Consider the following 23,540-nt stretch of genomic DNA (forward strand, 5'->3'; position numbering starts at 1 on the left):
CAGCAACGTTTGTAGTTATATTATACACTGTTGCAGCCACTACTGCCATAGTGCTAAAGACACCGTTAATGCTGCTGAGCTCCTATGAGTCCACTTAGGTTTACTCTTCAAAAAACATATTAAAAGAACAAAGCAAATTTGATAATAGAAGTAAATTGAAAAGTTGTTTAAAGGGACACTGAACCCAATTTTTTTCTTTCGTGATTCAGATAGAGCATGCCATTTTAAGCAACTTTCTAATATATTTGAAAAATAAGGCATCTTATTTAAGGAGCTTGCCAATTTTTGGTTTAGTACACTGGACAGCACTTGTTTATTGGTGGGTGAATTTATCCACCAATCGGCAAGAACAACCTAGGTTGTTCACCAAAAATGGGCCGGCATCTAAACTTACATTCTTGCTTTTCAAATAAAGATACCAAGAGAATGAAGAAAATTTGATAATAGGAATACATTAGAAAGTTGCTTAAAATTGCATGCTCTATCTGAATCACTAAAGAAAAAAATTGGGTTCAGTGTCCCTTTAAAATTACATACTTTATTTTAATAATGTACTTTACTGTCCCTTTAACTTCTCGTCTTGATCACTGTTTGCAACAATGTTATACATCTAGTGCTCAAGTCATGTGCACGTGCCTGAGCCTACCTAAGGTATTCTTTAATGAGAAGGAGCTAAGTTTCAAAAAGAATACCAAGAAAAAAAAATACATTTTGACAATAGAAGTAAGTTTGAACTGACTGGAAATGTTTTCTAGATACATTTAGTTTGTTTAGAAATTTAGGATTACATGTAACAGTCAACAATTTGTTTTTACTTCAGTGTACAAAGTTTTTTTCTCCTAATTATCAAGAACATAAAGGGACTTGAAACACAAAGTTAAACTTTTATGATTCAGATGGAACATGCAATTTGAGGAGTTGTTTGAATTTGCATCTATTATGTTAAGTTTTTACTTTTTTTTCTATTGGTATCCATTGTTGAAAAGCATACGTAGGTAGACTCAATAGCCCTACTAGCAAAAGTATCCCCCAAATTGCAAATACAATTAGAAAGAAAATCAGTCTGCCAGGAACAGACAGCTCAGTAGCTTGTTCCATGACCCGGTTACCACCTGGGAAAAGCTTCTTTTAGCCCAATTGTGCTTTTCACAGAGGAAAATTTCCCTGAAGTACGTCAGTCTGGTCTCACCTAACAAGGTCAGTCCAGGCTTGAAATACCAGGTAATTTTTTTCTGAACAAGGGAAATGGCAACTCCAGACGATCGTTTCGCCTTCTTTGAGCCTCGCCAGAGTGGTGCAGCCCTATTCCTCTAAGCACAATGGGCAAGGAGTCCACATCTGGTTTCCCCATCAATCACCCTTAGAGAAACTTTCTCCAGAGTCATAATGCAAATACATTCAGAAAGAGAAGCCATCTGCCAGGAATGTACAACAGCTCACTCACTTATCCCACAAATTGCAGTACAGTCGGGAGCTATGTTATCAGCTAGTGAACATTTGCTACTTGAGTATTGGCTGTGCACAAACATTTCCTGCTAGTTTTGTCATCAGTGTAAACTGTTTTAAGTAAACTTTTTTTTTTTTTTAATGATTTGTAGATGCTGATTGATTATATTAAGGACTAGTCCTAAAGCCCGTTCACACGGGCCATTTTTTGCAGTACAGCGGTCCCACCCCTTGCTCTCTCTCCCCCTCTCATTTGCGCTCTCTTTTGCTCTCTCTCTCGCTCCACCTCTCTTTTGCTCTCTACCCCCTCTCTTTTGTCCTCTCTCCCCCTCTCTTTTGCGCTCTCTCCCCTCTCTTTTGCGCTCTCTCTCGCTCCACCTCTCTTTTGCTCTCTCTCTCCCTCCTCTCTTTAGCTCTCTCTCTCCCTCCTCTCTTTTGCTCTCTCCCCCTCTCTTTTGCTCTCTCCCCCTTTCTTTTGCGCTCTCTCTCTCCCACTTCTTTTACGCTCTCTCTCCCCCCTCTTTTACGCTCTCTCTCTCCCTCCTCTCTTTTGCGTTCTCTCTTTTGTGCTCTCTGTCTCCCCCCCCTCTTTTGTGCGCTGTCTCTCCCCCTCTCTTTTGCTCTCTCTCCCCCTCTCTATTGCTCTCTCCCTCCCCTCTCTTTTTCTCTCTCCCTCCCCTCTCTTTTTCTCTCTCTCTCCCCCTCTCTTTTTCTCTCTCCCCCTCTCTTTTTCTCTCTCCCCCTCTCTTTTTCTCTCTCCCCCCTCTCTTTTTCTCTCTCCCCCCTCTCTGTTTCTCTCTTTCTCTCCCCCCTCTCTCTCTCTCCCCCCCCCTCTCTTTTTCTCTCTTTTCACCCTCTCTTTTTCTCTCTCTTCCCACTCTCTTTTTCTCTCTCTTCCCCGACCACGCCCACTTTCCAAGCAACAGCATGTCAGGTAAGGCCAGGTGTGTTTGTCCTCGTGCTGTCTCAACTGTGCATGACAGCTTCGGACAAACACACTTGGCCTTTTATATAATAGGATGGGTATTTTCCATCAATAAGTATATACATATTGATAAAACCTGTTCAAAGAGAAATTTAATCACAGCACTAATGTTTCACGCATATAAAAACATATTGTACACAACGAAAAACGAGCTCTTTCCGTGAAAACCATATACAAGTTTAAAACTCCACATCAAACCAAGTAAGAATTTGTATATTTGACTAAAAACATATATTTGTTTGCATTTTCACAAATACGTGTGTAACCACTCAAAAAACAAACAAGCATATAATTTTGTGTGAAAATATTTTCATTCTAGAAGCTACCGTTAATATTTTTTTCTTACTCCCAGGGCTATTGAAAAAAAATAAAAATAAAAAGTTTGGGGGCAAAAAATTACATACTTTTTATGTAAACAAACCTCAAATAAGCAATTCTTGAGCAAGATGTTTCACCAACATTCATACATACAGAACCCTAAATATATACATGGGATCCACACAGAGTATAGAAATTGACCAGCTGCAGAGAAGACGAGCAATCTGTGACCTGGATGTGGGGGTGGTGAGATTAAAAGCCGTGGCGGCCATATTTTGTTCCTGGAGTAAATTAATCAAATAAAAAAAAAAAACACACTACATCGTGTTTTTTCTCTCTTTCAGCGTCTTGAGGAAATCATGAAAAGAACAAGGAAATCTGATGCTACTGACAAAGTAAGTAATTCATACATAACAGACGCACCTCATCGAGCAACATTTTTTGCTAATGTTTACATTGCTGCATATAATTCATAGTCATTTGATATTTGGGTAGTGGTGCAACACATCCTCAGTTTATTAGGGTGTAAACTGTAACTATTTATTTCTATAATGCACAAGTTTAAAGGGGAAATAGAGGTAATACACTGTATTAAAGGGACAGTGTGCACCATTTGTCATATAACTTCATGTAATAGATACTACTATAAAGAATAATAAGCACAGATAGTGATATAAAAATCCTGTATAAAACCTTTTAAAAACTTACTTGGAAGCTCCCAGTTTAGCACTGTGGATGAGGTTAGGCCTGGACTACACAGTGAAAGAGGCTGGGAAATCAGAAAGAGCAGACACTCGCCCACTCCCCCCATATGAAAAGACCCATTACACAAACAAAAGCAGTAGGACTCTGAAGACCCGCATCCACTTTTGATATTTTGGGGCTTGGTTAGGAGTCTGAAAATCATCACAATGTTATTAAATAATAAGCAAAATTATACATTGTTACAAGAACACTCCCAAATGGGCTATATAAATGGATCATCTACAACACATTTATGCAAAGAAAAATCTAGTGTACAGTGTCCCTTTAAGGGACCTTATTGCATCAAACTAATGCATTACTTCCATATCAATTTATTAACTGTACGTTGTGCAGAACATTACAGCGCTTACTGCTCTTTAACCATTGTTTATTAACAACATTGGTAAATCCCTTTTAACAAAATGTCCAATGTAAAATATTGGATTTTTTTTTTTACTGGAAATAAAAACCTTCAGTCCTATCCTTTTATTTGATCAATCAGTGTAATCGAAATCATAACGAATTTCTAGCATACAGCTATGCATAGCTCTGCATTTTTAATGACATTGTTTTGTTAATTCTTCTGCTGGAAATTTGTTCTCTGTATTTGTAAAATGCAGCATTTATAGATTACATCTGTATCTCAAACCCTCATATTGAATTAAAATATTTCATCTTTCAATGTTTCTACTGTATTTTCACTCTTCCTTCATTCCTTTCATTTGTTTAACTTAAATGGATCATTAAGTCAAAATTAAAGGGACAGTCTACACCTTAGTCATCTTAAAGTCTTACCTTAGATTAAGCTGCAAATAGCCTTCTGCGCCTCTTTCTATATCATGCAGCAGGAACAGTAAAAATAGTTATTTTAATATGAATATTGTTTCTGACCACTTTGAAATGGCTGCCAAGTTCAGCCCACTGATGACATCATGATCTGGGCTTGGGACTTACTGTGATACAGCAACCGGTGTGCGCCACTGAGGGCCGCCAAAGTGGAAGCATTTCCTTAGTTAGTGGGCTGCTGCTGTCGGAATAAGACGGGCTCCTTCCCCTACTGCTTGTTTTGCTGGCCAAGTGCAGGCATTGGACTGTAACTTGAGCACGACACGCATATGGGCTGGACAAGAGGTTGGCATTGTATAAAGAACCACCCACTGTGTGTGACTGGTATAGATCGACACGCTATGCTGAGAACACCACCTACTGCGTGTGACTGCTACACACTATAATGTGAACACCCACACCATGATTGATATGTACACAATTTGCTGAGTGGTTGCTGGTATCATTTGTGAACTGTTCCCATTGAGTGACTGGTTTACAAAGTTTTTTGAGAACGTTTACAGTTCGGGGCTGGTGTCATAGCTACCCTAGGTGAAGGGGCATTGCGTGTAAGAGATTTATTCTATACAGTCTCCCTGTAAGAGTCTGGTTTGCACACATTGTGCAGGGAACAGTTTCTGTGTGTTGCTTGTAAAAGGTCAGCATTATTCCACTGAGACAGTGATACACACACAATATGCTGTGTGACTGGTATCATAACAAGGGTTACCACCTTTCCAGAATTATGACACACTTATTTATGCAATAACAAAAATTATTTTTTTGAGGGGCACAGCATTCCATTTGGGCGAGCATTGCCCGTCAATGCCCCCCTCTTGGAGCCGACCCTGCAGCAGAGTGCCTAGATGCAGCCCAGATCGTGATGTCATCAGTGGGCTGAGCTTGGCAGCCATTTCCAACTGGTCAGAAACAATATTCATTTTAAAATAACTTTTTTACGGTTACTGCTGCATGATATAGAAAGGGTGCAATAGGCTATTTGCAGCTTAATCAAAAGTAAGGTTTTAAGATGACTAAGATGTAGACTGTCCCTTTAAACTTTCATGGTTTGGATAGAGCATGCAAATTTTAAACAACCAATCAAATTTTCTTCTTTGTCTGGGTATCCTTTGTTAAAGAGTATATTTAGGTACACCCAGGAGCAGCAGTGCACTACTGGGAGCGAGCTGGTGATCTGTGGTTGCACATAAATGTCTCTTGCCATTGGCACATCAAATGTTTTCAGTCATCTACCAGTAGTGCATTGCTGCTCCTGAACCTGCTTTTCAACAAAGAATACAAAACGAACAAAACAAATTTGATAATAGAAGTAAATTGGAAAGTTGTTTAAAATCGAATGCTCCGTCCTAATAATGAAGGTTTAACTTTCACTTTAATGTCCCTTTTTAAATTGCAATAATTGTATCCCCACTTTCATTGTGAGGGTTTATCTGGTTTTGACACTACACTGGTTTTCTTTGCAGAAGAAAGAAGACAAGCAATCATTAAATGGAAAGGAGACAAAACAGGAGTCTGTCTCCAGCAAAGGTAAGCAATAAGCTACAGTGTGAGAGGAGTGCTGTAGATTTAATCAGGTGTGGCATGTAACCCAGCATATCGCATAGGTAGTGATATTATTAAAGGGACCGTTAACACAAAAGTTTTCTCCCTTTTAAATTGTTCCCAATGATCCATTTTACCTGCTAGAGTGTATTAAATTGTTTACAAGTAGCTTCTTAACTCTTATTTCGGCATTTGAAATAGCCGATTTAGCCTGTGGTATCCCAACCTATACTGAAAGTTTCTATACTGGAGTCTCAGCTATTGATAAGCCTAAGTAAACACAGCCAGCAGAAGAAATTACACTCAGCGGGATGCAGCAATAAAATGTTAATTTTCCATTGTTCTAAGTATTGAGCTTTGATGTTCCAGACAATTATAAGATAAAGAAGCATGTATGTGTACACACAGTGATAACATAATGAGATCTGATATTACCTGCAAGCTCAACCCATTGTAATAGGCTGTGGTTTTAAAGCACAAAACCAGCTAATTCATATACACAAATAAAACCTGAATATGCTATTTCTCATACATTTTATACTCTGCAGCTGGTAAAACAAATCATTAATTTTACATGTTACTGTCCCTTTAACTGCAGCTATATGTCCCATCAGTTTTTTAGTTTACCTGTCAAATTATACAGTTATTGTTTTTGTTTTTTTATGTTTATTCCAAGGAAGATGTAAATTTATTTACCAATCATAAATAATTTATGGTGAGTTAAGCAAGTGAGCTAAAACCCTCCACCATAAAGGTACAGTCTATTAATATTTTCAGTATGTGGTTCGTATCGCATTAGAATATGTTTTAAAGTATGCATTTGGTGTACATGCAAACTGTAGAACATATTGGTATGTATCACATGCACTCACCTTTCACAACCGTGCTCTGAGTGTCAGTAACATCACAGTCGGTATCGCCAGCTGCATTAGGAGCAGTCAGGGAACGCAGGTGCGTGCAGCTAGGGATTTTTGCTTCTGCAGGTTGTGTAAACCATAACAATTATGGCTGAAATGCTTTTAATAGAATTTGAAATGTGCTGTTGTCCCATTCAATTTAATAAATTATTCTGTAGCACATTTACAAAGTCAGGAGACTTGTTTTATCGTCAAGAATCCTGAGAACTTTGTGTTTCAACCATAGTGATTCAGAGTAAATCTTTTTCTCTTGTAAGGTGTATCCAGTCCACGGATTCATCCTTTACTTGTGGGATATTCTCCTTCCCAACAGGAAGTGGCAAAGAGAGCACACAGCAAAGCTGTCCATATAGCTCCCCCTCTAGCTCCACCCCCCAGTCATTCTCTTTGCCGGCTCTAAGCAATCGGAAGGGTAAAGTGAATGTGGTGTTAGAATTGTAGTTTTTATTTTCCACAAGCAAGAGTTTGTTATTTTAAATGGTACCGGTGTGTACTATTTACTCTCTAGCAGAAAGGGGATGAAGATTTCTGCAGGGAGGAAGATGATTTTAGCATGTTGTAACTAAAATCCACTGCTGTTCCCACACAGGACTGAGGAGTACAAGAGAACTTCAGTTGGGGGGAACGGTTTGCAGGTAAGGCTGCAATGAGGTATGTTCAGACATTTATTTCTAGACAAGACTGTGATAATGCTAGAAAAGACTGTTAATATCCCCATGAGGGAGGGTAAGCTGTATTCAGAGACTAAGTATGAAATTTCAATCTTACATAACAGGGCTAGTTTATGCTGGTTGACACTATTTCAGGGCAAACGTTTTTTATTGAAAATATCGTTTTTTGAGACACTTTGAAGGTTCCTTTGGGTTTCTTTCAGGGGTTATTACCCACATGGCTATTACTAAAACACTTGGGAGTGTTTCTTTAGGCCTCACAAGCACCGGAGTGAGGTGGGAGGGGCCTAATTTCGCGCCTCAGATGCGCTGTTATTTTGACTAGAAGTTTAGGCTGTTTCACATGGAGGGTCCTGCTGAAGTTTGAGGGCCTATAAGAAGTTTTTCCCCCACAAATCTGGTTCCTAAGGGAAGGTAGGGTCACAGCAAGGTGCTGAAATTTCTTTAACCGTTTTTTTTTACTACTGTCGATACGGTTTGGGCATTAAGGGGTTAATCATTTCTATTGCTAGTGGTGCAATCTTACTAATGCTTTAGGTACATACTGTAAAAAGTTTGCTGCATTTTTTCACTGTTTTGCAAAATTGTGTGCCTTTTTTATCTCTTAAAGGCACAGTACCGTTTTTTTCAAAGTGTGTTTTTTCTTGATTAAAGTGATTTCCAAGCCTGTTTATATTACTACTAGTCTGTTAAACATGTCTGACACCAAGGAAAATCCTTGTTCAATGTGTTTAGAAGCCATGGTGGAACCCCTTTCAGAATGTGTACCACTTGTACTGATATGTCTATACATTTTAAAGAACATATTGTTGCACTTAAAAATGTGGCCCAAGATGATTCTCAGACAGAAGGTAATGAGGTTAGCCCGTTAACCGCTCCCCAAGTGTCACAACCAGTTACGCCCGCTCAAGCGACGCCTAGCACCTCTAGTGCGTCTAACTCTTTTACCTTGCAAGACTTGGCGGTAGTTATGGATTATACCCTCTCAGTGTTTTTATCTAAACTGCCCGTGTTACCTGAAAAGCGTGATAGCTCTGTTTTAAGAACAGATTCTGAGCATTCTGACGCTTTAGTAGCCGTATCCGATATACACTCTCAACGCTCTGAAATGGGGGCGAGGGATGTGCTGTCTGAGGGAGAAATTTCCGATTCGGGAAAGGTTGCTCCTCAGACAGACTCAGATACGTTGGCTTTTAAATTTAAACTAGAACACCTCCGCTTATTGCTCAGGGAGGTATTAGGTACTCTGGATGACTGCGACCCTATGGTGGTTCCAGAGAAATTGTGTAAAATGGACAAGTACCTAGAAGTTCCTGTTTACACTGATGTGTTCCCGGTCCCTATGAGGATTGCGGATATCGTAACCAGGGAGTGGGATAAACCAGTTATTCCCTTCGTTCCCCCTCCTGTTTTTAAGAAAATGTTCCCCATATCTAACCCCATGCGGGACTCGTGGCAGACGGTCCCTAAGGTGGAGGGGGCTGTTTCTTCACTTGCTAAACGCACAACTATACCAATCGAAGACAGTTGTGCTTTTAAAGACCCTATGGATAAAAAATTAGAGGGTTTACTTAAGAAAATTTTTGTTCAACAAGGTTTTCTTCTCCAACCTATTGCGTGCATTGTCCCTGTAACCACTGCAGCTGCTTTCTGGTTCGAGGCGCTGGAAGATGCGCTCCAGACGGAGACTTCATATGAGGACATTATGGACAGAATTAAGGCTCTTAAGCTGGCTAATTCTTTTATCACATATGCCGCTTTCCAACTAGCTAAGTTAGCGGCAACAAATTCAGGTTTCACCATTTTAGCGCGCAGGGCGCTATGGCTAAAGTCCTGGTCGGCCTATGTGTCGTCAAAATCCAAACTATTGAACATCCCTTTCAAAGGAAAGACCCTCTTCTGGCCTGAATTGAAAGAGATTATTTCAGAAATCACTGGGGGAAAAGGCCATGCTCTCCCCCAGGACAAGTCCTTCAAGACGAAGAACAAACAAAATAATTTTTGTTCCTTTCGGAATTTCAGGAGCGGTTTTGCTTCATCCTCCCCTGTTGCAAAGCAAGAGGGTATCACTTCACAACCCAGGGCAGCCTGGAAACCTTACCAGGGCTGGTACAAGGGTAAACAGGCCCAGAAGCTTGCAGCTGCCTCCAAGACAGCATGATGGGGTAGCCCCAGATCCGGGACCAGATCTAGTAGGGGGCAGACTCTCTCTCTCTTCGCTCAGGCCTGGGCAAGAGACGTACATGATCCCTGGGCCTTAGAGATTGTATCCCAGGGATATCTTCTAGAATTCAAGGACTCCCCTCCAAGGGGAAGGTTCCACATTTCTCGTCTGTCTACAGACATGACAAAGAAAGAGGCGTTCTTACGCTGTGTAGAAGACCTACATTCAATGGGAGTGATCCACCCAGTTCTAATTGCGGAACAAGGGCTGAGGTTTTACTCAAACCTGTTTGTGGTTCCCAAGAAAGAAGGAACTTTAAAACCAATCCTGGATCTCAAAATTCTAAACAAATTCCTCAGAGTCCCATCATTCAAGATGGAGACCATTCAGACGATCTTACCAATGATCCAGGAGGGTCAATATATGACTCCCATGTATCTACACATTCCTATCCACAAAGATCATCACCAGTTTCTCAGGTTCGTCTTTCTGGACAAGCATTATCAGTTTGTGGCTCTTCCTTTCGGGTTGTCCACTGCTCCCAGAATTTTCACAAAGGTGCTAGGGTCCCTCCTGGCGGTTCTAAGACCGCGGGGCATAGCAGTGGCGCCTTATCTAGACGACATCTTAATTCAGGCGTCGACTTTCCAAACAGCCAATTCTCACACAGAAATTGTATTGGCCTTTCTGAGGTCTCACGGGTGGAAGGTGAACATCAAAAAGAGTTCTCTCTCCCCCCTCACAAGAGTTCCATTCCAAGGAACCCTAATAGACTCGGTGGAAATGAAAATATTTCTGACGGAGGTCAGAAAGTTAAAACTCTTCACTACTTGCCGAGCTCTTCATTCCATTCCTCGGCCATCTGTAGCTCAGTACATGGAGACAATCGGACTAATGGTAGCGGCAATGGACATAGTCCCTTTTGCTCGGATACACCTCAGACCACTGAAACTATGCATGCTCAAACAGTGGAATGGGGATTATGCAGATTTGTCTCCTCAAATACAGTTGGACCAGGGGACCAGAGATTCTCTTCTCTGGTGGTTGTCTCAGGATCACCTGTCTCAGGGAATGTGTTTCCGCAGACCAGAGTGGATCATCGTAATGACCGACGCCAGTCTGTTGGGCTGGGGTGCAGTCTGGGACTCCCTGAAAGCTCAGGGCTTATGGTCTTGGGAAGAAGCTCTTCTCCCGATAAACATTCTGGAACTGAGGGCGATATTCAACGCTCTTCAGGCATGGCATCAGCTAGCTGCGGCCAAATTCATCAGATTTCAGTCGGACAACATCACGACTGTAGCTTACGTCAATCATCAAGGTGGAACAAGGAGTTCCCTAGCAATGATGGAAGTAACCAAAATAATCAGATGGGCGGAGGATCACTCTTGCCATCTCTCAGCAATTCACATCCCAGGAGTAGACAACTGGGAGGCGGATTTTCTAAGTCGTCAGACTTTTCACCCGAGGGAGTGGGAACTCCACCCGGAGGTATTTGCCCAGCTGACTCAGCTATGGGGCACTCCAGAATTGGATCTGATGGCGTCCCGTCAGAACACCAAGCTTCCTCTTTACAGGTCCAGGTCCAGGGATCCCCAGGCGGTGCTGATAGATGCTCTAGCAGCGCCTTGGTCCTTCAATCTGGCCTATGTTTTTCCACCATTTCCTCTCCTCCCTCGTCTGGTTGCCAGAATCAAGCAGGAGAGGGCTTCGGTGATTCTAATAGCGCCTGTGTGGCCACGCAGGACCTGGTATGCAGACCTAGTGGACATGTCATCTGTGCCACCATGGACACTACCAATGAGGCAGGACCTTCTAATACAAGGTCCTTTCAAACATCCAAATCTAATTTCTCTGCGTCTGACTGCTTGGAGATTGAACGCCTAATTCTGTCAAAGCGTGGTTTCTCTGAGTCGGTTATTGATACCCTGATTCAGGCTAGAAAGCCTGTCACCAGGAAAATCTACCATAAGATTTGGTGAAAATATATTTTTTGGTGCGAATCCAAGGGTTACTCATGGAGTAAGGTTAGGATTCCCAGGATTTTGTCCTTTCTCCAAGACGGATTGGAGAAAGGATTATCAGCTAGTTCCTTAAAGGGACAGATATCTGCTTTGTATATTCTTTTTCACAAACGTCTGGCAGAGGTACCAGGCGTTCAAACATTTAGTCAGGCTTTAGTCAGAATCAAGCCTGTTTATAGACCTGTGGCTCCGCCATGGAGTCTGAATTTAGTTGTTTCAGTTCTGCAAGGGGTTCCGTTTGAACCTTTACATTCCATAGATATTAAGCTTTTATCTTGGAAAGTTTTGTTTTTGGTAGCTATCTCTTCTGCTCGAAGAGTTTCAGAGTTATCTGCTTTACAGTGTGATTCACCTTACCTGGTGTTCCATGTAGATAAGGTAGTTTTGCGTACCAAACCCGGTTTTCTTCCTAAGGTTGTGTCTAATAAGAATATTAACGAGGAAATTGTTGTTCCTTCTCTGTGTCCTAATCCTTCGTCGAAGAAGGAACGTCTGTTACACAATCTTGATGTGGTTCGTGCTTTAAAGTTCTATTTACAAGCAACTAAGGATTTCAGACAAACAACTTCTTTGTTTGTTATCTATTCTGGTAAGAGGAGAGGTCAGAAGGCTACCTCTCTTTCCTTTTGGCTGAAAAGCATCATCTGTTTGGCCTATGAGACTGCTGGCCAGCAGCCTCCTGAAACAATTACTGTTCATTCTACCAGAGCAGTGGCTTCCACATGGGCTTTTAAAAATGAGGCTTCTGTTGAACAGATTTGTAAGGCAGCGACTTGGTCTTCGCTGCATACTTTTGCCAAATTTTTCAAATTCGATACTTTTGCTTCTTCGGAGGCTATTTTTGGGAGAAAGGTTTTACAAGCAGTGGTGCCTTCCGTTTAAGGTACCTGTCTTGTTCCCTCCCTTCATCCGTGTTCTAAAGCTTTGGTATTGGTATCCCACAAGTAAAGGATGAATCCGTGGACTGGATACACCTTACAAGAGAAAACAGAATTTATGCTTACCTGATAAATTACTTTCTCTTGTGGTGTATCCAGTCCATGGCTCGCGCTGGCTATATTAAGTCAGGTAGATTTTTTGTTTAAACTACAGTCACCACTGCACCCTATGGTTTCTCCTTTTTTTCCTAACCTTCGGTCGAATGACTGGGGGGTGGAGCTAGAGGGGGAGCTATATGGACAGCTCTGCTGTGTGCTCTCTTTGCCACTTCCTGTTGGGAAGGAGAATATCCCACAAGTAAAGGATGAATCCGTGGACTGGATACTCCACAAGAGAAATAAATTTATCAGGTAAGCATAAATTCTGTTTTTTGAGATTAGGCCTCATGTATTTAGAAGATGTCAGCATAAGGTCACTTTCTAACTTTTTGCATAGAGTAGCTGTTAGAGTAGTTAATCCAATTAAGGGCTAGGTTACAAGTGGTGCGCTAATTTATCAAGTTTACGGGCACGCAATAAATAACCAGCCATTACAAGTGGCTTGTTATTGCTACCGCAAACTAATGGTAGTATTTAGCGCTCAGAAAATTAACCAGAGACCAGATCACTGGTTAATTTTCAAAATTTGCCCCATATTTAACCCTTTGAGTGGTAATGACGGCTCTGAGCCGTCACAGAGTTTGCCACTCTGGTGCTAATGACGGCTCAGAGCCATCACTAGCACTCTCCCATCTTGAGGGAGATCTGGGGGCTCCTACGTGGCATCGCCGGGGCTTCCCGTTTTGCGTGGTGACGTCACTCGCAATAACGTGATGACGTCACCGTGCAACTTTATACTTAACAATGTTAAGTATAGGAGCAGGGGGCATGCTGCTTAGAAGCCTTTATCTCAGGCATCTAAGCAGCTACAGACCCACTGTTGGAAAGGTAATCACATAACCTTTCCAACAGTGTAAGTCTTGGGGGTCTGAAAAAAAAGTTAAAAAAGTTTAAAAAACAATTATTCAAAAAATAAAAAAAACCTTTAAAAAAAATCTTAGCACCCAGGTGGGAAAGTGCTTAGCACTCAAATGGTTAAGTGTAGTGTAGTTATTAATAATAATTAAAAAAAATAGCATTTTTTTTTTTTTAAATCACTGCACAAAGCAGTTTTTGGGAGCTAAAGTTGGCGGGTGTAGGGTGTTAGAGAAAAAAAAAAAAGGCACTGAATAGTGCCTTTACATTGCGGTCTATGGGAACTGTGTTCCCTGTAAATATATATGTATATACTCACAGTAACACACAAATATATATGTATATACTCACATTAACACACAAATATATATGTATATACTCACATTAACACACAAATATGTATATAGTCACAGTAACACACAAATATATATGTATATACTCACAGTAACACACAAATATATATGTATATACTCACATTAACACAAAAATATATATGTATATACTCACATTAACACACAAATATATATGTATAAACTCACACTAACACACAAATATATATGTATAAACTCATATTAACACACAAATATATATGTATATACTCACATTAACACACAAATATATATGTATATAGTCACAGTAACACACAAATATATATGTATATACTCACATTAACACACAAATATATATGTATATACTCACAGTAACACACAAATATATATGTATATAGTCACATTAACACATTAATATATATGTATATACTCACAGTAACACACAAATATATATGTATATACTCACAGTAACACACAAATATATATGTATATACTCACAGTAACACACAAATATATATGTATATACTCACAGTAACACACAAATATATATGTATATACTCACAGTAACACACAAATATATATGTATATACTCACATTAACACACAAATATATATGTACTAGTCCTAAAGCCCGTTCACACGGGCCGTGTTTTATATATATATATATCTCTCTCTCTCACTCTCACTCTCTCACTCTCTCACTCTCTCACACTCACACTCTCTCTCTCTCCCCTTCACATCACCTGCCGGTCCTCGCGCTGCTGTTTTCACCCCTGCGCGTGCGATCAGCTGTGCTCTTTCACTTGCCGGTCCTCGCGCTGCTGTTTTCACCCCTGCGCGTGCGATCAGCTGTGCTCTTTCACTTGCCGGTCCTCGCGCTGCTGTTTTCACCCCTGCGCGTGCGATCAGCTGTGCTCTTTCACTTGCCGGTCCTCGTGCTGCTGTTTTCACCTGCAGGGGTGCGCGTGTGATCCGCTGTCAAAGGCCAAGTGTTTGTCTGTACTGCGCATGACGGCTTCAGACAAACACTTGTCTTTTATAATATAGGATATACTCACAGTAACACACAAATATATATGTATATACTCACAGTAACACACAAATATATATGTATATAGTCACAGTAACACACAAATATATATGTATATACTCACAGTAACACACAAATATATATGTATATACTCACATTAACACACAAATATATATGTATATACTCACATTAACACACAAATATATATGTATATACTCACATTAACACATTAATATATATGTATATAGTCACAGTAACACACAAATATATATGTATATACTCACATTAACACACAAATATATATGTATATACTCACATTAACACACAAATATATATGTATATACTCACATTAACACACAAATATATATGTATATAGTCACAGTAACACACAAATATATATGTATAAACTCACATTAACACACAAATATATATGTATATACTCACATTAACACACAAATATATATGTATATACTCACAGTAACACACTAATATATATGTATATACTCACATTAACACACAAATATATATGTATATACTCACAGTAACACACAAATATATATGTATATACTCACATTAACACACAAATATATATGTATGTACTCACATTAACACACAAATATATATGTATGTACTCACAGTAACACACAAATATATATGTATATACTCACAGTAACACACAAATATATATGTATATACTCACATTAACATACAAATATATATGTATATACTCACAGTAACACACAAATATATATGTATATACTCACATTAACACACAAATATATATGTATATAGTCACAGTAACACACAAATGTATATGTATATAGTCACATTAACACATTAATATATATGTATATAGTCACATTAACACACAAATATATATGTATATACTCACAGTAACACACAAATATATATGTATATACTCACATTAACACACAAATATATATGTATATGCTCACATTAACACACAAATATATATGTATATACTCACATTAACACACAAATATATATGTATATAGTCACAGTAACACACAAATATATATGTATATACTCACATTAACACACAAATATATATGTATATACTCACAGTAACACACAAATATATATGTATATACTCACATTAACACACAAATATATATGTATATAGTCACAGTAACACACAAATATATATGTATATACTCACAGTAACACACAAATATATATGTATATACTCACAGTAACACACACATATATATGTATATACTCACATTAACACACAAATATATATGTATATAGTCACAGTAACACACAAATATATATGTATATACTCACAGTAACACACAAATATATATGTATATACTCACATTAACACACAAATATATATGCATATAGTCACAGTAACACACAAATATATATGTATATAGTCACAGTAACACACAAATATATATGTATATAGTCACATTAACACATTAATATATATGTATATAGTCACATTAACACACAAATATATATGTATATAGTCACAGTAACACACAAATATATATGTATATAGTCACAGTAACACACAAATATATATGTATATAGTCACAGTAACACACAAATATATATGTATATACTCACAGTAACACACAAATATATATGTATATAGTCACAGTAACACACAAATATATATGTATATACTCACAGTAACACACAAATATATATGTATATACTCACAGTAACACACAAATATATATGTATATACTCACAGTAACACACAAATATATATGTATATACTCACAGTAACACACAAATATATATGTATATAGTCACAGTAACACACAAATATATATGTATATACTCACATTAACACACAAATATATATGTATATAGTCACAGTAACACACAAATATATATGTATATACTCACAGTAACACACAAATATATATGTATATACTCACAGTAACACACAAATATATATGTATATAGTCACAGTAACACACAAATATATATGTATATACTCACATTAACACACAAATATATATGTATATAGTCACAGTAACACACAAATATATATGTATATGCTCACATTAACACATTAATATATATGTATATAGTCATATATTTTTATATTTGCCTCCTATCGTTGCGCGACTTACCCCCTTCGCTGCGCTAGTTCTTATGCTGTGTCTTTCAGCATAAGAACGAGGCTTCCATTGGAGCTTATGGAAGGGCGCTCTTGTGAGCGCAATGCTTCTGTGCAATGCGAACTAGAGGTCACGTTCGCATTGCACCTGACTTGTAATACCAGCGCACATTTGCGTGCGCAGGTATTACTAAGTTGAGCACAAATATATCGCTTTCGTAGTAGCAATAGTTTGCGCTCAACTTGTAATCTAGCCCTAAATAAGCAAGTTACAATGAACTAAATAATGAGCAACATCTCCTCACTGTAAATTAAAGAAACGCGCAGTGCATTTACACACCCAAACAAGTCATACCTGTTTTAAAGGAATATGAAACCTAAAATGATTCTTAAATGATTAAGATAAAACATCCAATTTAAAAAACAACAACTTTATTTGCTTCTATTATCTAATTTTTGTTGTTCTCTTGGTTCCCTTGTAAAGCATACTTAGGTATGCTTAGGAGCAGCAAAGCACTACTGGGATCTAGCTGCTGATTGGTGGCTGCACATATATGCCTCTTGTCATTGGATAGCCTGTGTGCTCAGCTAACTCCCAGTAGTGCATTCCTGCTCCTTCAACAAAGGATACCAAAAGAAAAAAGCTAATTTAATAATGGTACTAATTTGAAACGTTTTTTTTAAAATGTACATTCTGTCTGAATCATGAAATAATTTTTTGGGGTTTAATGTCCCTTTAACGCACCTTTTTAGAGATGATGATAACAATACTCACAACAGGACCAGTCAATACAGTAGATTTGCATAATCAACAAATGCATGATAAGAAGACAATGCAATAGCACTTAGTCTGAACTTCAAATGAGTAGTAGATATTTGTTAAATAAATTGCAGTTATGTCTATTTCCACTCCCCCTGTACCATGTGACACCATCAACCAATCACAAATGCATATATGTATATGCTGTGAATTCTTGCACATGCTCAGTAGGAGTTGGTGACTCAAAAAGTGTAAATCTAAAAATACTGTGCACATTTTGTTAATGGAAGTAAATTGGAAAGTTGTTTAAAATTACCTGCTGTATCTGAATCATGAAGTTTAATTTTGACTTGAGTGTCCCTTTAAGCGATGCAGTATTCTCCCTCCTTTAAAGCCTTTGTTAGCCAGATATTCTGTAAAATATGTATTTCTAATTAAAAGAACATTGACCTCAAAATCTAATTTCTTCTGTTATGTGTGATCAGTCCACGGGTCATCATTACTTCTGGGATATTATCTGCTCCCCTACAGGAAGTGCAAGAGGATTCACCCAGCAGAGTTGCTATATAGCTCCTCCCCTCTACGTCACCTCTAGTCATTCTCTTGCACCCAAAGACTAGATAGGAGGTGTGAGAGGACTATGGTGATTATACTTAGTTTTTAGAACTTCAATCAAAAGTTTGTTATTTTACAATAGCACCGGAGCGTGTTATTACCTCTCTGGCAGAGTTTGAAGAAGAATCTACCAGAGTTTTTCTTATGATTTTAACCGGAGTAGTTAAGATCATATTGCTGTTTCTCGGCCATCTGAGGGAGGTAAAAACTTCAGATCAGGGGACAGCGGGCAGTTCAATCTGCATTGAGGTATGTAGCAGTTTTTATTTTCTGAATGGAATTGATGAAAAGATCCTGCCATACCGTTATAATGAACATGTATGTATACTCTACACTTTAGTATTCTGGGGATGGTATTTCACCGGAATTACTCTGTAAAAGTACATTAAACCTTTTAATAGGTATTTTTCATGTTAAACGTTTTTGCTGGAATGTAGAATCGTTTGCATTAATGAGGTACTGAGTGAATAGATATTTGGGCATTATTTTTCCACTTGGCAGTTTGCTTGTTTTAATTATGACAGTTTCGTTTCTCTCTCACTGCTGTGTGTGAGAGGGAGGGGCCGTTTTTGGCGCTCTTTGCTACGCATCAAAAATTTCCAGTCAGTTACTCTTGTATTTTCTGCATGATCCGGTTCATCTCTAACAGAACTCAGAGGTCTTCAAACTTCTTTGAAGGGAGGTAGATTCTCTCAGCAGAGCTGTGAGACTTATATAGTGACTGTGATTTAATAACGTTGCTCTGTAATTTTTATGTTTAAAATTTAATTAGTGTTATTTTACTAATGGGAGCAAACCTTTGCTAAAAAGTTGTGTTGTTTTTAAAGTGTGATGCTATAACTGTTTTTCAGTTCATTATTTCAACTGTCATTTAATCGTTTAGTGCTTCTTGAGGCACAGTACGTTTTTGTTAAATAAGATTGTAACCGAGTTGCATGTTTATTGCTAGTGTGTTAAACATGTCTGATTCAGAGGAAGATACCTGTGTCATTTGTTCCAATGCCAAGGTGGAGCCCAATAGAAATTTATGTACTAACTGTATTGATGCTACTTTAAATAAAAGCCAATCTGTACAAATTGAACAAATTTCACCAAACAGCGAGGGGAGAGTTATGCCGACTAACTCGCCTCACGTGTCAGTACCTGCATCTCCCGCCCGGGAGGTGCGTGATATTATGGCGCCTAGTACATCTGGGCAGCCATTACAGATAACATTACAAGATATGGCTACTGTTATGACTGAAGTTTTGGCTAAATTACCAGAACTAAGAGGCAAGCGTGATCACTCTGGGGTGAGAACAGAGTGCGCTGATAATTCTAGGGCCATGTCTGATACTGCGTCACAGCTTGCAGAGCATGAGGACGGAGAGCTTCATTCTGTAGGTGACGGTTCTGATCCAAGCAGATTGGATTCAGATATTTCAAATTTTAAATTTAAATTGGAAAACCTCCGTGTATTACTAGGGGAGGTCTTAGCGGCTCTTAACGATTGTAACACTGTTGCAATACCAGAGAAAATGTGTAGGTTGGATAAATACTTTGCGGTACCGGCGAGTACTGACGTTTTTCCTATACCTAAGAGATTAACTGAAATTGTTACTAAGGAGTGGGATAGACCCGGTGTGCCGTTCTCACCCCCTCCAATATTTAGAAAGATGTTTCCAATAGACGCCACCACACGGGACTTATGGCAAACGGTCCCTAAGGTGGAGGGAGCAGTTTCTACTTTAGCTAAGCGCACCACTATCCCGGTGGAGGATAGCTGTGCTTTTTCAGATCCTATGGATAAAAAATTAGAGGGTTACCTTAAGAAAATGTTTGTTCAACAAGGTTTTATATTGCAACCCCTTGCATGCATCGCGCCGATTACGGCTGCGGCAGCTTTTTGGATTGAGTCTCTGGAAGAGAACCTTAGTTCAGCTACGCTGGACGACATTACGGACAGGCTTAGAGTCCTTAAACTAGCTAATTCATTCATTTCGGAGGCCGTAGTACATTTAACCAAACTTACGGCTAAGAATTCAGGATTCGCCATTCAGGCACGTAGGGCGCTGTGGCTAAAATCCTGGTCGGCTGATGTAACTTCTAAGTCCAAATTACTTAATATACCTTTCAAGGGGCAAACTTTATTTGGGCCCGGTTTGAAAGAAATTATTGCTGACATTACAGGGGGTAAGGGCCACGCTCTACCTCAAGACAAAGCCAAAGCTAAGGCTAGACAGTCTATTTTTCGTCCCTTTCGGAATTTCAAAACAGGAACAGCATCAACTTCCACTGCACCAAAACAGGAAGGAGCTGTTGCTCGTTACAGACAAGGCTGGAAACCTAACCAGTCCTGGAATAAGGGCAAGCAGGCCAGGAAACCTGCTGCTGCCCCTAAGACAGCATGAACCGAGGGCCCCCGATCCGGGACCGGATCTAGTGGGGGGCAGACTCTCTCTCTTCGCCCAGGCTTGGGCAAGAGATGTCCAGGATCCCTGGGCGCTAGAGATCATATCTCAGGGATACCTTCTAGACTTCAAATTCTCTCCCCCAAGAGGGAGATTTCATCTGTCAAGGTTGTCAACAAACCAAATAAAGAAAGACGCGTTTCTACGCTGTGTACAAGATCTATTATTAATGGGAGTGATCCATCCGGTTCCGCGGTCGGAACAAGGACAAGGGTTTTACTCAAACCTGTTTGTGGTTCCCAAAAAAGAGGGAACTTTCAGGCCAATCTTGGATTTAAAGATCCTAAACAAATTCCTAAGAGTTCCATCGTTCAAAATGGAAACTATTCGGACAATCTTACCCATGATCCAAGAGGGTCAGTACATGACCACAGTGGATTTAAAGGATGCTTACCTTCACATACCGATTCACAAAGATCATTACCGGTATCTAAGGTTTGCCTTCTTAAACAGGCATTACCAGTTTGTAGCCCTTCCATTCGGATTGGCTACGGCTCCAAGAATCTTCACAAAGGTTCTGGGTGCCCTTCTGGCGGTACTAAGACCGCGAGGAATTTCGGTAGCTCCGTACCTAGACGACATTCTGATACAAGCTTCAAGCTTTCAAACTGCCAAGTCTCATACAGAGTTAGTTCTGGCATTTCTAAGGTCGCATGGATGGAAAGTGAACGAAAAGAAGAGTTCTCTCTTTCCTCTCACAAGAGTTCCATTCTTGGGGACTCTTATAGATTCTGTAGAAATGAAGATTTATCTGACAGAAGACAGATTAACAAAGCTTCTAAATGCATGCCGTGTCCTTCATTCCATTCAACTCCCGTCAGTAGCTCAATGCATGGAGGTGATCGGCTTAATGGTAGCAGCAATGGACATAGTACCCTTTGCACGCCTACATCTCAGACCGCTGCAATTGTGCATGCTGAGTCAGTGGAATGGGGATTACTCAGATTTGTCCCCCACTCTGAATCTGGATCAAGAGACCAGAAACTCTCTTCTATGGTGGCTTTCTCGGCCACATCTGTCCAGGGGGATGCCATTCAGCAGGCCGGACTGGACAATTGTAACAACAGACGCCAGCCTACTAGGTTGGGGCGCTGTCTGGAATTCTCTGAAGGCTCAGGGAAAATGGAGTCAGGAGGAAAGTCTCCTGCCAATAAACATTCTGGAATTGAGAGCAGTTCTCAATGCCCTTCTAGCTTGGCCCCAGTTAAAAACTCGGGGGTTCATCAGGTTTCAGTCGGACAACATCACGACTGTAGCTTACATCAACCATCAGGGAGGGACAAGAAGCTCCCTAGCAATGATGGAAGTATCAAAGATATTTCGCTGGGCAGAGTCTCACTCTTGCCACCTGTCAGCAATCCACATCCCGGGAGTGGAGAACTGGGAGGCGGATTTCTTGAGTCGCCAGACGTTTCATCCGGGGGAGTGGGAACTTCATCCGGAGGTCTTTGCCCAAATACTTCGACGTTGGGGCAAACCAGATATAGATCTCATGGCGTCTCGCCAGAACGCCAAACTTCCTCGCTACGGATCCAGATCCAGGGATCCGGGAGCGGTTCTGATAGATGCTTTGACAGCACCTTGGAACTTCAGGATGGCTTATGTGTTTCCACCCTTCCCGCTGCTTCCTCGATTGATTGCCAAAATCAAACAGGAGAGAGCATCAGTGATTCTAATAGCACCTGCATGGCCACGCAGGACTTGGTATGCAGATCTAGTGGACATGTCATCCTGTCCGCCTTGGTCTCTACCTCTAAGACAGGACCTTCTGATACAGGGTCCATTCAAACATCAAAATCTAACTTCTCTGAAGCTGACTGCTTGGAAATTGAACGCTTGATTTTATCAAAACGTGGTTTTTCTGAGTCGGTTATTGATACCCTGATACAGGCTAGGAAGCCTGTTACCAGAAAGATTTACCATAAAATATGGCGTAAATACCTATACTGGTGTGAATCCAAAGATTACTCCTGGAGTAAGGTTAGGATTCCTAGGATATTGTCCTTTCTACAAGAAGGTTTAGAAAAGGGTTTATCGGCTAGCTCATTAAAGGGACAGATCTCAGCTCTGTCCATCTTGTTACACAAGCGTCTGTCAGAAAATCCAGACGTCCAGGCATTTTGTCAGGCTTTAGCTAGGATCAAGCCTGTGTTTAAAACTGTTGCTCCGCCATGGAGTTTAAACTTAGTTCTTAACGTTTTACAGGGTGTTCCGTTCGAACCCCTTCATTCCATTGATATAAAATTGTTATCTTGGAAAGTTCTATTTTTAATGGCTATTTCCTCGGCTCGAAGAGTCTCTGAATTATCAGCCTTACATTGTGATTCTCCTTATCTGATCTTTCACTCAGACAAGGTAGTTCTGCGTACTAAACCTGGGTTCTTACCTAAGGTAGTCACTAACAGGAATATCAATCAAGAGATTGTTGTTCCATCCTTGTGTCCAAATCCTTCTTCAAAGAAGGAACGTCTTCTACACAATCTGGATGTAGTTCGTGCCCTCAAGTTCTACTTGCAGGCAACTAAGGATTTTCGACAAACGTCTTCCCTGTTTGTCGTGTACTCTGGTCAGAGGAGAGGTCATAAGGCTTCGGCTACCTCTCTCTCCTTCTGGCTTCGTAGCGTAATTCGTTTAGCCTATGAGACTGCTGGACAGCAGCCTCCTGAAAGAATTACAGCTCATTCTACTAGAGCTGTGGCTTCCACTTGGG

At 39.8% G+C, this 23,540-nt stretch overlaps 1 protein-coding gene across 4 annotated transcripts in view; it reads left to right on the plus strand.

The window, feature by feature from the left end:
• Window positions 1-23,540, plus strand: part of MAP7D1 (MAP7 domain containing 1) — a 216,799-nt gene that overhangs the window by 172,374 nt on the left and 20,885 nt on the right. For all 4 annotated transcript variants that reach the window (XM_053707015.1, XM_053707014.1, XM_053707018.1 and 1 more), the window contains 2 exons: window positions 3,094-3,144; window positions 5,803-5,866. In XM_053707015.1, the coding sequence (XP_053562990.1) occupies window positions 3,094-3,144; window positions 5,803-5,866 (115 nt within the window). The remainder of the gene's footprint in view (window positions 1-3,093; window positions 3,145-5,802; window positions 5,867-23,540) is intronic.

Source organism: Bombina bombina, chromosome 3, assembly GCF_027579735.1.
Source record: "Bombina bombina isolate aBomBom1 chromosome 3, aBomBom1.pri, whole genome shotgun sequence".
NCBI classification, from domain to species: domain Eukaryota; kingdom Metazoa; phylum Chordata; class Amphibia; order Anura; family Bombinatoridae; genus Bombina; species Bombina bombina.